Here is an 18,848-nt window from a genome sequence, read left to right as displayed (position 1 = left end):
CTTCTGGTTAGCAGTCAAATGCCTTAGGCACTATGCCACCAGAGCTCTTACATAAGGTGATAATTATTAAAAATGATGGCATTTTGGCAAAACAGCAATTTATTGTAAAAAAGACAACTTTACTTCCTTTTTCACTTATTTCTCCTTCATTTACATAAAGAAATGTTTGGATAACAATAAGAGTATTAATTTAAATACCATCTTTTTTTCTTCCTTCAGGCTGCACTCTCTAAAACAGTAGCCACTAGCCCCATGTAGCTATTTCCATGTAAATTCATCCCAATTTAAAGATTCAGTTCCCCAATCAACTCGCCACATTCTAAGTCCTCATGAGCTCCATGTGGCTAGCAATTCCATCTTCTGAGTAGCAAAGACAGACAGCATTTCCATCACTGGGGAAAATTCTAGGGGACAGGGTTACCTTAAAAGCTTTTTGGTTAGTATATCCAGAAAACAGTTATCTTTTCTACAGGTTAGGTTTTTTTTTCTTATTTTCATAAGAAAATATAATGTCACATCTTAAAATACATAATGTGAGTAGCAAAATCTTTTAACCACTGACTTTATCTGAAATATACAGCCTAAGACAGTAAGTCAGAATGGAAGTAAGAAGATATTTATATAAAAGTTTCACAATGAAACTATTTATTATGAAAACAATCCAATGCTTGACAATATGGAAATAACTGAGCCAGCAGCAGAACACTGTTGTTGTTGTTGTTATGTGCCGTTGAGTCGGACCCAACTCATAGAGACCCTTCCTTGGGTTTCTGAGGCAGTATCTCTACAGAAGTAGATTGCCCAACCTTGCTTCCGAGGAGTGGCTGGTGGGTTTGAATCACCAGCCTTCTGGTTAGCAGTCAGATGTTCTAGCTACTATGCCACCAGAGCTCCCAGTGGAACACTAAGCTAGTTTCAAAGATGAGTATGTGAAACAGGCTAAGGCAAGAGGAGTGGTGAGATGAGAAACTAAGAAAGGAAGAGTAAGTTAGATGTCCATTCTGTACTCTGTCAAATGTATATACGTAGGTAACACGACACAAGAGAACTTGGACAGTCAGAAGAATTTATGATTTAAGGGTGTTTTCTGTATTTCAAAATGACATTTGCATAGGAGCTCCACATTCTGAACACAATCTTTATAACGCTTCATGTCGTGCCGTGGAGTCAAGTGTTACTCATAGTGAACAGGACAGACAACTGCCCCATCTCCATAACATCCAACAAATGCTAGAAAATGCACTTACGTCCACCAGGCCACCACTTAATGGAGGTTACAGTAGGACTGTTGAGAATGAACTCCTGTGTTTTGGGGTCATAAGTGGCTGTGGTTTCCAAGCCTCGAAGATGAGTCCCTAAGGAAATAAATTAAATTTACTTCAGGTACAATATGAGGGAACACTGGCACAAGGTCCTCTTGTCCAGTCCTTTGAGCCCTAGGATCTCAAAGAAAACATAATCTAACAACAAGAATGTTTACAGCTGAGCCAGAAAAGGTGGGTAATCAAGGTGCTCAACTCCCTGTACTTATATCAGAGAGGTTCCTGTTCACATTGTGCTTTGTACTGATGTGGTGGTGCGCCTTGAAAGCAGTGGCTCTATGACAGCTACCAAGGTCAACCTCTAAAGGCAGCTTAGAATCACAGGTTCCTAAGATCACAGCACTGAACTTAACAGGGAACCGAACTGGCTTTTTAGACCCTTATCTGTAAGTTGCCAGTATGGCATTTTCAACTCACAGGTACTGTGTTTAAACCACAACAACTCAGCATTCTAGACTTCTGTATGATAGTGAAGCCTATAACATATGTGAAGATACATTATATGAAAATAATATATGAGGAAAAGAGACTGCAGTTAAAGTTCTTGTAAATTGACTACGTATTTCAGAGTAACGGCTGGGATTGAAAAAGGAAGAGAGCTTAAAGAGGTATAACCACTGTGGAGAACACCTGGCACAGTGACCGCTGGATCCCTACAGGCCCAGTGGTAAGGCACGGATTCACCCTGCACACTTCCAGCTCCAGGCTTTAACTTCATCCAGTGTGACTCCAAGAGTTCCCAGTGTTGTATGTTTCCTGGAGATGGACAGGAACTTGCATTTTAAATCCTAATACAAATACACCAAAATTCCTTGGATTACAGAAAAACCATCCAGGTGGCACTCTCCTTAATATAGTAGTAATATAATAATACACTGAAGCAAACCGCTTGAGTAATGCTAGCCCTCACTCACCCCTTAAACTCTGACATATTTAGAAACTTCAAGCTGAACAACAAATGGCCAGCATATGCGTGATCCACAACTCTCCCTTGGTGGGCATCAAAGAACTGGACCCTTTCACCAAAGCAGCAGATTTTACAAGGTGGGGAGTGAGGGTAACATGTTAAATGGGATGACAACGTTTTTAGATGCACAGCTGAAGCAGAAATGTCCCACCCTGAGTCCTGGGAAAGTCCACTCAGCACCCAAGCTGAGAGCCAAACTCGCTATAAAATGAAGAAAACAGTTGCACAGAAACAAGGAGCAAGTGGCAAAGACAGACCAGAAGAGCTTCTCTGAAACCTCAGAGTAGAAAAAGAGACGCTGAGCCAAGGAATGGCAACCACAGGTACCGCTTCCAAGCAGATGACATGAGAAGCTGCCTCCAGCCTCCTCAGATGGGGAATGGAAAGAGGAAAATAGCAGTGATGCAGAGTTTGGTATCAACTTGCTTGGAGCCCAGCTTATCCCGTTTTCCCTAACCTCTCATTAGTCCACGTACAGCTTCACTGAGCTCATGGACCTAGTAACCTCAAGGTACAACATCTCCCACACTGTAGGCATGCCATCATTTCCCTTAATGAGGCAGCGAGCTCACATACTGTCAATCTGCATTTCTTCTGGAATTGGTAAAGTTCATGAAGGCAACAGTAGTGAAAATAATCAGACAAAAATGAAGGAAAGAAAAAAAAAAAGACAGCTTCAGCTTCTGTTCATACTGATTCTGTACAATTCAAACCCAAAGCCAAACCCATTGCCATTAAGCCAATCTCAACTCCTAGTGACCCTATAGGAGCTCTGGTAGCACAGTACCTAAGGCACTTGGTTGCTAATCAGAAGGCTGGTGGTTCAAACCCACCAGCCACTCCTCGGGAGGAAGGTTGGACAATCTACTTCCATAACGATGCTGCCTCGGAAACCCAAGGAGGGGTCGCTATGAGTCGGGGCCAGCTCCACAGCAGTGGTTGCGTTGACATTTCGTGACCCTACAGGACAGAGTAGAACTGCCCCATAGGGTTTCCAAGGCTGTCAATCTTTACAGAAGGAGACTGTCACATCTTTTTCCTGAGGTGCAGCTGGGGTATTTGAACCACCACCTTTGGGTTAGCAGCTGAGCAGTTAACTACTGCGTCACCAGGGCTCCTCATACAACTTCATGAGCTTGAAAAACCACTTGGCAGATAAGGCCTGGCTTGCAACCCCTGACCTACTGAATACGAACCATGAGAAAACCAAACATCATATCTCTGATCATGTAACCTTTGGTTTATCATTTCATCATTGAGCCAAGTAATGCCTATGCCAAGACTCGTAAGTGTGAACCACCTGGCTTGCAGAAAGGCCTCTTGTTAAAAGGCAGTGCCTGCTGAGATGTCCTGCAGGCACCTGTGGCCAGGCCATACATACTAAGCTCGCAGGGGTCCCGCCCAGCCCTGAAGGTAGACTGAATGCACCGTACCATGACCCATCTCTGTCTGGGCATAAGTGCCAATGATCTTCAAGTTCCAGGCAGGTATGAAGAAGCGTTCCTGCTGCTCTGCGGTTGCCTGGTGCAGCAAGGTGGGCAGGAACATGCCCAAGTGAAGATCCAGAGGCTCAGGCCGCCCACGGTGCGCAAAGCTTCGAAGAGATACCAAGGGTGGGCATTTGAGAGTAGTCATCACGTGTGAGAAAATCAGCGATTTGAACAGAGAGAGTAAGGGAAGGAGAAAAAAAAACCTTCTGTAAGTACAAATTAGTTTTGGGTCTCAGCAGGGATGGGAGCACTGCCCTTTTCTGTATTATACATGTTGGCAATTTAATTTTTCTTAAATTGGCTAGGAGTGTTTTCTTATGACACTTATCTGCCTCCAAAATCATTCTGGAGGAAATGGCTACTGTCCATTCAATACAGAACCTGTGCAGTACAGAACCACGTGAGCAAGACAGAGGATTCCAGCCTAGCAATTAAATCAAAGGCAACAAACAATTTGGAAAAGTTGTATGGCATGCAGAATTTAAGTTGTATGTTGATTGACTCTGACTAGAAAATGAGACAGGAGAACACAGTGATTCTCTTAGAGGGATAATGTGCAGAGTTCTCGAGAACAGTATTTTTTTTCCTATAAGCCATTTCAGTGATGCTTCTAGGCCGTATCTTTTCTGTTTGTCCACAAAAGAGCCAGCAAACATCCACTTTCCTCACATCAGCTGTTTCTGCTTCATGATACTGAATGTTCACCCACTATCTATGGATACAATACAAAAACTGACAGTGCTCTTCACCCCAGTTTTATTTCAGATATAAACACAGATTTCTAGTGAAGCCTATTATAATTGTAGGATTCATGCATAACAAACTCTCCATCACAAATGATATGGGAATTATCACTAATGACAATAAACGTCTTGATTGTAGTCTATTTTAAATCCACTTTCTGGGGTAATCTTCTTCATTACAATGTACAGATATCTCACTTCTAATAGGAAATAACCTGACATGCTTTTGCATTTTCCACATTACCGATACTGTGTTTTTCCACATTATCAATACTGTTTAAGCTCTAAACCGCCCTACTTCATACTGCTCCTTATTCTTTCTAATGTCTTAGAAATAAGCCTGACCAACATTTCAGTTTTAAAATTTCTTAGACAGTTTGTTTCATAAAAGGAAGAGGATAAAAAGCAGCAGGTGCACTACCCAGGCTGTGATGACTGAACTACAGGGAGGCCCTAACTTACAATGGGGTTTTGTTCCTATGACTTCGTCCTAAGTACGTTCTGATGTAAGCTGAATGCCTTTTTCTTAACTTTTCATTATTATCACCTTTTATTATCATTATCTTAATAAATTAGATCTTTGAACATCTGCTAGTGAACATCTGAGAATGATACATCAGCAAATTATATGCTGCAACACTGTATCTAGTACACCTGCCTAAGGATGAGATGTATAAAAAACCCTCAAAATCCACAGATGGTCAGCCATCAGTCAAGTGCAATTTGTTTTAACTTTAATATGTTGTAAGGAGCTCTGGTAGCGTAGTGCCCAAGGCACCTGACTGCTAACCAGGAGGCTGGCGGTTCAAACCCACCAGCCCCTCCTTGAAAGGAAGGTTGGGCAATCTACACATAACAACAACAACAACAACATGTCATAAGTCAGGGACAACCTGTATCTTCCAATTAGGTGGCTATGTTTTAAGCTGACCAATTACATAAAATTTAAAGAAAGTTAGACTGACTCCCTCATTTTATAGAGAAGAAGTTAAGAAAAATGGGTTAAGTGCCTTTTTGGGCCAAAGACAGTAGCAAAACAAGGATAAGCACCTCACGGCCTAATCGGCCTAATGGCCTAATCGTGGTGGCCTCCAGCTGAGACAGGGTCACACAAATGCAGCCTGGGGTGGGCTCTGACCAGGACACTGCAAAGACCAGCTCAAACCTGAGCTGTCTTTGATGAGCCAACAGTGGAAGTCTCCTCAAATGTTAGTACAGGTGGGAGCCTGGGGAAGGGCACTCAGGACATCTCCGAATGATTTCTGTAACTCAATTTCTGACCCACAGAAACCCCGTAAGAATTTACAATCATTTCAAAATACAAAGTTAAAATAGAAAGTGGAAGTCCCAGGAGAAACTCATTCATGGAACGACAGGGTGCCTTTCCTTGCCAACAGGAATCACAACTGTGCCCCATTCTAAAGAACAGTGTGTCCAGAAAGAAAAATTATGTGGCCCTAGGACACGGAAGGAGAAAACTCTTTGAACACAGACTGCAGGCTGGCCCTGGCTCAAGCCTTCATCCAATTCATTCTGAATTACTAGAAATCAGCGCAAATCCTGGGGAAGGCAGGACCACTACAAAGCACGGTACACTCCTGGCAGGGGTTCCCCCCAGTGCAGTGCACTGGGCAACAATGATAAGGAGAGTCAGTAAGGAGCGTGAACTCTTAGGGTGGGGGTAAAACGACCACCACCCGAGTCTGTTCTGAGACTGCAGAATGCTTTCAGGAAAAAAAATGTCTCCTGTGACTAGAGGAGGACTATTTAGAAGTAGATGAATTTAGAAATGTTACACAGAAAATGTGACCTAGATTATTAAGTCAATGTTTTTTGTCTTAAATCAAGTGTTTGTTGTTGAAAGTTGGTTATGCATGATAAAAATAACATATTATTTCAAAAGAATTTATTTTTAAAATCACAAGGCACCTAACATTATACGCAGGGAAGCGCTACAGTCAGTTATTTTCAAATCATGACCCCAGAAGGCATCGCAGTCCCTCCTCCACGTGACACAGGGCTAGAGAGCCAGAGGCCTTGGCTGGAGAGAAATGATTGGCTTAGAAAGTGCGAGGAGGGAGGCAAACACAGCACCTCCGTGGACAGCATGCTACGACCCCAGGAAATGAGCAACAGGAACAAAACACTGGCACCAATAAACAAATTCAGAAAAGCTGAAGCTTGTAATGAAAAAAATCAACAGCATTTTTAGCTGTTAGGATCATCCAAGTGGAGACCCCAGTAAAGAAAAAGATAGTGTATACAAAATGGCAAAATATTGAAAATCTATGAAGTAACTTGGCTCAAGATATTAAAAATTTATTTAAGGAAAAAAATGTAAGTACTGAACCAAAAGCCACTGCCATCCCCTCAATTCTGACTCACAGCGACCCTTTAGGGCAGAGCAGAACTGCCCTATAATAGGGTTTCCAAGGCTGTAAATCTTTGTAGACGCAAACTGCCTCATCTTTCTCCCACAGTGTCTGGTCGGTTCAAACTGCTGACTTTTTGGATAGAAGCCCAATTCTTTGACCACTTCGCCACTAGAGTTCCTTCTAAGTACCTAACAGAATGGATAAGAGATGAATAAATTGGAAAGAACTAGCTAATTCCTGGTAGAGAGGACTAAATAGTAAAGAAAACAATACTTCCCAAGAAAATATATAGATTTTATACAGTACTAATTTCAAATTTGTATAGTTTTTCGAACTTGACAAACTGAGACTGGAATTCATCTAGAAGAATAAGTAGGCAAGAATATGAAAAACATATATATATATTTAGGCGTAGGCTTAGCCTATCAGATTTTAAAATATCTTACAAAGCAACAATGAACCAAAGTATATAATGTTAGAAAAAAAACAAAAAAACAAACAAATCAATGTAGCATATTTAAGGTTCTGAAAATAAATTAAAACTATTATAAAAACTCTGAGACAAACTAGAAAGAACATAATGGGGAAAAGCCACCAGGTAATAAATGCTAGAAATCTAGCAAACAGTCTGGGAGTCACTCCTCACTCCACAACACCTACAATTCAAAGCATTAAATATAAAGCACACCATACACAAACACTGGGAGTAAAAAAAAAAAAAAAACAGAAGAAATTATCCAAGTTCTGGGAGGAAAGAAAGTTACACAGGATGCACTGAATACATAAGGCCAAATTTTTGATACAACAAAGGCAACAAAAATAAATTACAAGACAATACTGTCAGGTGCATAGGCAGGGTGTAGTTAACCACTCCTCAAAGGAGAAAAGCCATTTCATACACAGGAAATGTAGACACATAATAACATCCAGGCTCACTTGCACAGGAAAATTAAAACTTAACTCTTATATATACTGAAGTAGCAAAAATAAATGAAAGTGATCACGTTGATGGGGCACACTGGTCACTATAACCTGCTAAACGTATTACTCCCAAAGGGGCAGGGAGTCCACATCTTCTGACCTCCTCTGACCCCACAAGAGGAAGACACAGTCACCATCAGCAGCCCAAGGCCTATCCCTGTGAGGCCAGACATGCTGCCTCCCTCCAGCCCTTTCATCAACCCCAACACCAACTGTTCCTCCGCAGCACCTACCACCTCTCTGCTGGGTTCGATAATTTGCTGCAATGGCCACACAGAACTCACAGATTATGGGGTTGATTAGGGAAGCAACAGGCTACGACTCAAGTGCAGAAATGCACTCAGTCTCTCGCAGCCAGCTGTCTCACTTAGCAGCCAGCAGTCTCTCTCAGCAGCATGTCTCTCGCATCTCTCTTACCAAGTGTGTGTCTCTCAGGAGCGCATTTCTCTCAGCAGCACGCCTTTCTCAGCCAGCAGTCAGAGAGACCCCCTTCTGCCTTAGGAGGGCTCCTTTTGAGCCTGGCAGAGTGGCCAAACTAACCAATCCCAACATCAGAATTCTATAGACCTGAGAGAGAGAGAGAACTTCCCAGAAAATTACTTCATGCTACTCCCAACAGAAATACCCCAGGTGGCTAACTTTAACAATCAGAGCTGCTCATTTGCTCATGGCAAATTCCACCATGGAGTTTACAAAGACTTATGGCTAGAAAAGCCACACTACGTAATTTATGACACCACAATTATAAACTGGATCTATGCTTCAGGAAGAGTCTCAAACTATGTAGCAAAAGCTGTAGATGCAGTAATTCATTTCTGAGAATGAACTGGAGTTATCAAACAATACAAACCCCAAAGAACAGTTTTTGTAGAAGAGGTTGACATTAGAATTATTGCGAATAGTGGGAAAGTCAGAACAGCCCACAGACCAAAGAGAGCAAGTGCAACAGGGAAGAGAATCATTCAGGAAAAGGAGGCAGGAGAGGATCTAGCATCGGGAAACAGCAAGGAAGACAGGGGAGGAAGAGGATGACTCACAATCAAGTCCACTGCCTATCTTTCCAGTTTCAAAGGAAGAAGGGGGTGCTTTATTGCATATTTGAGTATTGAAGACGGGGATTTGCAAAGTGGTGCGTCACCTTCAAGGACAATAACTATGTATTATATGAAAGTAAGTTCCATTTATTTAATAGTGTTGTTATTTGCCGTCGAGTAGGCCCTGACTCATAGCGACCCCTCCTTGGGTTTCCGAGGCAGTATCACTACGGAAGTAGGATTGCCCAACCTTCCTTCCGAGGAGGGCTGGTGGGTTTGAACCGCAAGCCTTCTGATTAGCAGTCAAGTGCCTTAGGCACTATGCTACCAGCGCTCCTTATTTAATAATATTTAATAATAATTTATTTTTAAAAGTCAAGAAGAATCCCTATGATGTGGCCAGGACCCAAAATGATCAAATATCTGTGAAGACCCAACAGCCTCCCGCCTTGTGACCTCAGAAACGTGATGTCAGGATGATAAACTCTGGACTGCCAGGGCCCAGGAAAGTCCCTTCAACACCAGGATCCCAGGGAGGGGAGACCTCTTTGGCCCAGGCCTTGCCCTCATTGAGGCTCACGGACCCACAGACCGGATATGTTATGGGGATTTCTTCACGTGCTCACACAGACAGGTGTGCATTCAGAGGAAGGAAGCAATAAAGCCGGGTGACCAAGACTTTCTTCAGGTGATTGGATTTTTAAGCTTCTGAAGGAACCTGGAAGGAGCCTAACTAATACTGAGTCCTTGCACTTCTCAGCAGGTACCCAGCGGTAAGAGAACCCCAAGCTTGAAGTATACCTAATTCTGTGAAAACACATAGTGCACACTGTTGGCCAAACATGTCAGAATCCTTAATTTTCCGAAGTCTCAGACCTTGAACCATCAGAGCTTCATTCTACAGAAGCTGCTGTAACACCAAGCTCCTTAATGCTTGCTGACAGACATCTTATGATGTCTCTATAAGCTATACTGTCAACAGGATGCAAGTGAACCAACAAACTGAATCAGTCAACAAAGCACAACTTAGTCCGTCATGAATCAACCACATTCCAACAAGGACTAAGGCTTAACACTACCACTTTGTTCTCCAGAGTAAATAATTATACAGATTAAGACAAAACTGATTCAAATACCAGAAAATATCCTAAAACTAGAAGCAGTAATGGAAAGAAAGCGCTAATGTGGAAACATGCCTAGAGCAACACAGGATCTTGGCCTGTTTCTCAATTCAACCCAGTGAAGTTCAAGTCCTCATTTCTTCTTTCCTCCCTTCAAACTTTAGGGCAAATGTATACTTGCAATTGTACTTCATTATAAATCAATGCAGCAGGATTAGACTAACAAGAGATTCATAAACCAAACCCCTTGCCATCAAGTCGATTCTGACTCATGGTGACTCCTAGTCTGTAAATTTTTATGGAAGTAGATTGCCTCGTCTTCTTCCCACGGAGCAGCTGTTGGATCTGAACCACTGACCTTCTGGTTAGCAGTCAAATGACTTATGCACTGCGCCACCAGAGCTCCTAACAGACCCCGTAGGTTCAGACTATTCTTATCTTACACCTACCAGGTACAGTACAAGATAGGAGGATGCTTTAAGTGCCCTCCTCTTTCACTTAGGAAACCTGAAACCTTCGTTTAGGCTTGCATTTCAGTAGGGGCCAACCTGAAGCTAAAGTCTGGCCCTTTAGCGCGGTGCTGGTAACATCACATCATGACCACAAACTGCAGTCCCTTCTGGCTTCTGGGAAGTAACATCTTCCTTAAAGCGGCTTCTAACTCAGAAAGCATTCGATCGATGACGCTTTCTGGCTAGCATCTCTTCCTCTTCTTTCCCTTCCTTTGCTCCTTCAATGGATCAATTAGAAACGAAGCTGGGCAGCTCAAATTCAAAATTCCTAACTGGCAATGTCTACATGAAACAAACCCACTCCACATCAAGACCAAAAGCAAAACCTTTGGAAAGTAGCCAGGCATTCAGGAATACTAATCAAGAAATCAGTGGCAACACGGAGTCCATGAACCTGTATTTTTAACCTATATACAAAGACTTCTGCAACCAAAAAAGCCAAACTCACTGCTGTCGAGTTGGATCCAACTCATAGCGACCCCTCCTTGGGTTTCCAAGGTGGTATCACTACAGAAGTAGATTGCCCAACCTTCCTTTTGAGGAGTGGCTGCTGGGTTTGAACCACCAGCCTTCTGGTTAGCAGTCAAGTGCCTTAGGCACTACACCACCACAGCTCCTAAAGACTGCTGCAGTCAGATGAAAATCATGGAGTGTTTCCCAAATTGCTTTATGAGCCTGCTAGTGGGCACTTAGACAGCAAACACTTAACTGCTATAAACTTCTGTTCCCATTAAACCCCCATCTGTAACTGCATTCAAGCAGAGGGGCATCTTCCAGATGTTGCCAAGGCAACAACCCTCTCAGGAATTTCCAAGTCTTCAGTAATTAGACCACCAAGACCATGGGGTATTATTTTGCCATCCTTTAATTAAGGCCCATCCTTCCAAAGTGCTCAGCACTGGTTCAAATGGGGTCACAAAGTGTTGCAATGATAAAGGCTAAAAGAAATCAGATTGAAGGATGTTTATAGGTCCGAGGCCTGGACCAGTTGGTGAAGAAACGACCTCCGAGAAAAGGAGAAGCAGAATTTGGAAATAAAACCCCAACTGTGGAGCAGCAGAAAAATCAAATGCCAGGTGTCACTGTGAACTAAAGTCCTGGGGGGGTCCCCCAGACCGTGAACGTGGACTAACCGTGGCCCATTTCCGTCTGGGCGTAGGTGCCAATTATCTGGAGTCCTTTGGATGAAGGCAGCCATTTCTTTTGCTGAGCAGTGGTGCCCTGATTCAGCAAGGTGGGAATAAACATGGAGTAATTGAGGCCCACGGGTTCCACAAAATTGATCATATGTAGTCTACAGGAAAGAAAAGAAAAGGGTCTCAGCCTCACTCCAGAAACTGCACTCACCACCCAACAGCTCTGGCCTTCGGAACAAAGGCTACACTGACTTCTGAAACTAACTGTATGAGAAATGCACCGTTTTACTACCTAAAAATTCAGCAGCAAACCTGGTACCATCTCTTCCTCCCCTAGCTACTTCAGGGCCAGAATTCCTTTTTAAATTCTACCCATGTTTTTGCGTAAAAATCTCTTTTGTTTGTTTCGTTGGTGTTCTTTGTTGATGTGACTGGTTGGACTTTTTGGAGTGTGCGTTTTTATTTTATTGATTTTAGATTTGTTTTTGAAGATCTGTACAGCTGTTAACAAAAGCTCCTTCTGTAGATGACTCCTTCCCTAGACAAGGTGAACAAACAGTCGGTACACACATCTATATTTGAGGACAGAGTCACATATCTCTGACACTCACCAGGGTTGGCAGCAGGTAAGCAGGTAATGTGAGCATCTTAAAAATTAACCCCCAGTGGTCCGTGAACATCACTACCAAGCAAGGGAACCTCACAGCATAATGAAACTCAGCCTCAACTACCTTCTCATAAAACAAAATCTGTGAAAAAGACTATTGTGAATAGTCCAAATAAAATCTGCATAAGCTAGAATGGCCTGGCTGTAATGTTTTATAGGCTGTATTAAAAAACCCAAACTCACCACCATCAATCGAGTCAATTCTGACTCACAGCGACCCCCACTGGGCTTCCAAGGTGGCAAATCTTTACAGAAGTACATTGCCTCACCTTCCTTCCACAGAGCAGCTAGTGGGTTTGAACTGCCACCCTTCTGGCTAGCAGTCAAACACCTTAGGCACCAGTGTGCCACCAGAGTTCCTTACAGGCTCTACAGGAGTCTGTTTTAGACTTCACAGTATGTGTCCAAAGAGCTTAAACTACACAAGAACTATCATCTAACTGATGTTCACGGCATCTCAGCGATGAATGGAAGTGGTGGCACCACCAGGGGACCCAGCTCTGTGAAAGAAGCAGGGCAGAAATGAAAGGCAGGACAGGCAGGCTGCCAGCCCACTTCTGGGGAGGCCCTGGAACCATCCCACTGCTGAAAAGCACCAACTGTAAAGACAATGTATCATCTTACTTTTCTTTTTCCTAAATAAATACTATTCAAATGACCCCATTTCCTTTCCTCACACAAACCATAATCTCCCTGGAAATAACTCTCCCCACGTCCGCTCTTCCTGTCGTTAGGGACAGTCAAATTGATTCTGACTCACAGCACCCCTGCAGACAGCAGAACCAAGCACTGCCCAGTCCTGCACCATCCTCAGTCACTGCCACGTTCGAGCCCACTGCCGCAGCCACCGTGTCAGTCCATCTCGCTCAGGGTCCTCCTCCTCTTCGCTGACCCTCTGCTTTACCAGGCATGATGCTTCTCCAGGGACCGGTCCCTCCTGCTAACACGTCCTAAGTGCGTGAGACGAGGTCTTGTCACCCTTGCTTCCAAGCAGCACTCTGGCTGTACTTCTTCCAAGACAAGACAGATCTGTTCATTCATTCAGTATTCTTCACCACGTACGCTCTTAGACAAAGATATTTCTAATTAACCCAAGTGAGTTAATGTAGTAATTATGGACTTTCCCTTCCAGAGGGAATGACTTCTGTGCCTAAGCCAGGGGCAGAAATCAACAGACCAGGCTTATCAGCTGCTGCTGCTGGTGGCCAGGCACAGGTGTGGGGTGGAAAATCACTTTTCAGGGGGCTGGGGACAGACTCATTTAAGTATCAAAGGAAAGACTAGACTAGCCAACACCTAAACTGCTTTTCAGCTCCGAGATTCTAGCTCCTGGGTGGCATAAACAGGTAAGTGCTCAACTACTGACCAACCAAAAGAGTGTTTGCACCCCCCCAGAGGTGCTCTGAAGAAAGGCCTGGCCACCTGCCTCCAAAAGGTCACAGCCATGGAAACCCTCCCTATGGGAGGCAGCTCCCCTCCACACACATGGGGTTGCCATGAGGCAGAACGAAGTCAATGGCAACAGGTGTGGTTTGAATATCAAAAACTCACTTAAGCTGAATGGAGGGAAACAGGAGAAAGGAGGAGCATGAAAAGAAGAGGTGAATTCATTAGTTACCAAGAATTCAGAGAAGCAGCAGCCTAGCACCCTAGGATGGCGGTAACCTCCTTCCCCAAATGCACCACGCCTTGCTGCAGTGGGAGCCAAGAGCCTGACAAGGTGCAGACCGTATGATCATCCTCTCAGAGGCAGAAGGAACACGGCATCTCCCAGCAGTCACATCTTACTAAACCAGCAAGTACGTACAGTTCCTATTTTCTAAGTTTATAAAGGGGAAATGAATGTAGAAGAATTTCTGAGAAAAATAAAGCAGACATTTACGTGCTAAAAATGGTAGAAATACAAGACACTCATATTCCCATGAGGGAACTGAGAAGGCTGAATAACTTACTAAGGTATCCTGAAGTTTATGAAATCCTGATGTCAACACAAAGAGCCCTCATTCTAGAACACTGAGAGGTAAAACGGGACACAAAAGAAAGACTATCAAGTATCTGTGTTTTCAATAGACTGAGATTTGAGGCCACTTGAAAATCAATTCAAGAACAAAATCTAAGAGCTAGTTTTTAAGCTATGTTTAATCCTTCCTGCAGATGCTTTTCAAAGAAACATTTTGTAGTTGTTGAAAAAAGAACATTGTAAAACTGAATATTTTAACACCACTTACAGGAGTCCCCGCCCCCACCCCCAAAAAAGCAGCAGCTTTAAAAAACCTAAAAAGGGACAACAAAAACCATGACTGATTCACATTAGAATTTCAGATTACTCCTAAAAAAATTCTAGTTTTCTTTTCCTAGAAAGCAGCACGGTTAAAAGATAAAATGTGTACATTTAGAGAACGACTTTAATATTCTCCAAACACAAGGTCGGTCTGTCTGAAAAACTGGAAGGAACAGTTCCTTTATACTCAAGTTGAGAATCTCAATGTATTTCACTAATGTTGTAGTTGTTGTTATGTGCCGACGAGTCGGACCTGACTCATAGCGACCCCTCCTTGGGTTTCCGAGGCAGTATCACTACAGAAGTAGGATTGCCCAACCTTCCTTCCGAGGAATGGCTCGTGGGTTTGAACTACCAGCCTTCTGGTTAGCAGTCAAATGCCCTAGGCACTATGCCATCAGAACTGGGGTGTGTTAAATTTTGTACATTAATATTGCACATATACACAAACAAAATGATACATTAAAAAATGGCTGATGTCCATTGGTCTGTGTGGTAGTTCAGTTTGTGTGTCAACTTGGCTGGGCCTGGTTGAGTGGCTGGGCAGCTGGATGTAGTATTCCCCCATGAGACTGATAATCACCTCCATGGTGGAATCTACTATAAGCAGCTAAGTCGTTGCTTTAAGGATGTGGTCTGCTTCCTGTATATAAGAAGCCTTGGGGAACGGTCCCTAGCTTATGGCACACTTGAACCCTGAACGTAGCCATGTTGTTGTTCAGCAGCCTGCCATGCTCCGCCGACCTTGGGACTTTCAATGGACTTGAATTCATGGCCTGCCATGTGGTTTGGTAACATCGGGACTGTGCCTTGTTACTTGTCAACCTTGGGCTTGTAAGCCTCAGCAACCAGCAGCTGAGTGAAAAAAAGCTTCTAGCTTCAGTGGGCTGGGAGCAGGAGGCAGAACTGAAGCCCAAGGTTGAGGGGCTTTTACCCAGCCCCTAGAGCCTGGCCCTTTGAACTGGGACTCCAAATTTTAAGAATAAACTCCTGTTTGTTAAAGCCATCCCATTTGTGGTATATTCCTGTCAGAATGTTGTTGTGTGCCGTCGAGTCAGACCTGACTCATAGCGACCCCTCCTTGGGTTGCCAAAGCAGTATCCTTACGGAAGTAGATTGCCCCATGTTCCTTCCAAGGAGTGGCTGGTGGGTTTGAACCGCCAGCCTTCTGGTTAGCAGTTAAGTGCCTTAGGCACTATGCTGCCAGAGCTCCTTCAGAATGGCACTAGGTAACCAAAACAGTCTATGATGCACATAAAGGAATTTGTTCTATTTCATTGTGACTTCACTCAAGTCTGGTGATAGTATCAACCACAGGTTATGAAACGCCTCCATGGACTCTGACACCACACACTGATTTACCATTTAAAAAACAAACCAACCAACTTCCTCTTGAGTGTCATTTTCAGGAGTGACAAAATTTCCCTGTATTTAAAGTTATGAGACATAACTCAAGGCATTCAGAAATGGAAACTTCAAGCAGCTGCCCTGCCTCTATATCCCCACAGCCAGGAGTTTCAGGCTCTAGAAAGAGCATTGGCAAGTTGGTGAATACTCTGGTTTGGGCTACCCCCAAAAGGGAAAAAGAAATTATATTTTTATAACTAAATTTGAATGGAGTTCTGAGGGTGGTCCTAAAAGCCAAAGTAAATGAATGTATCTTCACAATAATAACCAAGTCAAACAGAAAATGATTAGCTACCAAGTGCCCTGGAGGCAGTAGTATCAGAGAAGGACTGCTGACCACCTAAAACAGAACCTGCGGCAGGCTTCACTTTTCTTGGTCTGTGCCTATGTACTAGTCAAATAATTTAATCTCTATAGATGAAAACACTGGAATTCCTGTAAAATGCTAAAAAAAAAAAAAAAAAAGTAAACGGTGTGTTAGAATCCAAAAGAACTTTATTTATATACTAAAATCACGTAATAATGGTGCATCTATTGAGATCAGGCAAAAAGTGCCCATTTGATTTTTAATTAAAAAATAAAATTAAAAAAATGGATGATCTCAAAAAAAGCACATACTCTCTCTCATCCCCAGGACTAAGGCATGTTTATATGAGGGCTCAAGTGGACAAGAGTGCCCTTTAAGCCCTGCCACCCGACTCAACAGTGCTGGGCTCTCAGAATACTTTATATTCAATCTGAGTGTAGACCAATGTGCTTCACCCGCCCCCATTATCTTTCATTCTTTTAAATTCAAGACCATCACTAGCAAATGAAAATAGAAAAAAGTAATCCTTCCAAACTCCCCTCTGACTCAAGCAGGCCGCCGCCTTACCAAAGGCACAGTCAGGTATGCTGCCTTTAGACACTGAGCCCCGGGGACCAAAAGGATTTTGTTGGAGAGGATCGATTTTTGAGAAGGAAAACTCAAGCATCTCCAGTCCTACCAACATTCTACAAATATGTCATCTTATTTTCCACATACATGACTTTAACGAGGCGTCAAGTGTCCCAGTCTGGGTCTTTCAACAGCCAGAAGGATGACAAACCAAAAAAATCGACTGCCATGGAGTCGATTCCGACTCACAGCGACCCCCTTCGGGCTTTCGAGGCAGTAAATCTTTGCGGAGGTAGATCGCCCAGGAGAAGGGTGACAATAGGACATCAACCCCAAAGGTCAATCATCGCGGCCCCCTGCACTTTGGGCTTTTCTGGCCCTGGCTCCACGCTGCTGCGACACCTACTTTTTAAACCACACGATCTCATCAGGGTCTGCGATGTCAAACTCCCTCATCTTCTTCACCATGTTGGCGCTCTTCCTGACAGCCACCTCGTAGCGCTGGCTGCGGGTGAGGAAGTTCAGGTCTTCATGCTGGAAGTCGGGGTCGTTCAGAATCAAGTTCTCTGCAAGAAAGCAAAGGACAAAAGAGGAAGACAGCTGCAGGGCTCCCAGCACCAGGCTGCCTCGCCAGCCGCGGGCAGAGGCGGCACTCTCGGACGGGGCGAGGTGTCTCCCCGCCGCCCCTCGAGGGCGACGGGCTGGGGGCTGACCCCACGCAGCGCCCTCCGACTCCGCACCGAGGGAGGCCGGGCTCCCGCCCTTACCGATCTCCCGCCGGCGCCGGGTGTTTTCGGGGCTGCCATCCAGGATGTTCGTGAGCAGCTCCGGGTTGAAGCTGGCGGCAGCCCGCTCCCTGCGCAGGTCGGGGTTCATGGTGACGGTCGGTGGCGCTGACGGTGGCGGCGACGACTGGTATTCGCAGCTGCAGCGCGGGACGGGCCCTAAGAGCAGCCCGGCGACAGTGAAGTCCCCGCCCCTGGCCGCCCCGGCCCGCCCCTTCTCCTTCACCAAGGGCCTCGGCGCGCGACCGGCCGGGGCGGAGGCAGTCCGACGTCGGCGCCGTGACCCGCAGCCAGCTGCGGGGTGGACGGATCCTCGGTTTTCCGCCAGGGGAGGCCCCAAGCGTCCGCCTGGGGAAGGGACTCCCGAAGGTAGTGCAGAAATTGCCGGGACAGGGAGCAGGGGAACAGGGAAGGCTGGGGCTCCGGGTATCCCGACGCTCCCTCGTCACGTGACGACGCGGGGCCGACAGACAGACAGAAAATGAGGCCACGGTGGCCGGCAACGCCTAGAACAGGTTGGCCTGAGGCCTGGAGGGGGCGGGGCCAGGCTGAAGAGGGTTGCGCCTGCGCCGTGGGACTCTCTCGCCACTCCTCTTCCGGGTGTCTGCGTGTAAATCCCCCTCGGAAATGAGGTGGGGAAGGACGCTCAAGGACCTGGGTGTGCTTCGCCTCTGGGCCTTGCACAATTGCTAGGGCAGGTCGTAGGATTCCCCCAAACCGTGTCGAATGGGAGGAAAAAAGAACGGGACAAAGGCACAATGGGGAGAGGCTTCATCTCTGCTCCTAGCGACCTGGGAGTGGTATTGCGGGAGCTCCCCACTGTTTATGAGGTGGGCGTGGACTTAGAATGTGACCGAGCTGAAGTGTGCTTATTACAAGTTTTGGAATCTACACGTTTTTGTTTGCTCTATTGTTATCGTCATCCAAAGTAGTAAAAGCCCACAAAATCTAGGAGGCTTTGTGAGAAAAGCAAGAGTGCCCATCCTCAGAGGCTGCCGCTTTTAACCAGGTGCTATCTCATTGGTAAATAATATGCTTATATGTTACTTCTTGATTTGTTAGTTTTAGTTATCTCTTGACTTCATGCCACGATAATAAAGATAGGGCACACTACACCACCCCTTAACTCTAATTTACCTCTGTAAATTTA

At 44.7% G+C, this 18,848-nt stretch overlaps 1 protein-coding gene across 1 annotated transcript in view; it reads right to left on the bottom strand.

The window, feature by feature from the left end:
• ACOX1 (acyl-CoA oxidase 1) overlaps nt 1–17,789 on the bottom strand; it is a 22,620-nt gene extending 4,831 nt beyond the window's left edge. The window contains exons 1-4 of the mRNA XM_007959638.2: nt 17,681–17,789; nt 17,320–17,479; nt 11,679–11,839; nt 1,248–1,355 (exon numbers count right to left, since the gene is read on the bottom strand). Of these exons, the coding sequence (XP_007957829.1) occupies nt 1,248–1,355; nt 11,679–11,839; nt 17,320–17,479; nt 17,681–17,789 (538 nt within the window). The remainder of the gene's footprint in view (nt 1–1,247; nt 1,356–11,678; nt 11,840–17,319; nt 17,480–17,680) is intronic.
• Nucleotides 17,790–18,848: the final 1,059 nt, after the last annotated feature.

This window comes from Orycteropus afer, unplaced genomic scaffold, assembly GCF_000298275.1.
Source record: "Orycteropus afer afer isolate SDZICR_OR568_19922 unplaced genomic scaffold, OryAfe1.0 scaffold00018, whole genome shotgun sequence".
Classification (NCBI taxonomy): Eukaryota; Metazoa; Chordata; class Mammalia; order Tubulidentata; family Orycteropodidae; genus Orycteropus; species Orycteropus afer.
The sequence above is the reverse complement of the archived record's forward strand: the minus strand, read 5'-3'. Positions and strand labels throughout refer to the sequence as shown.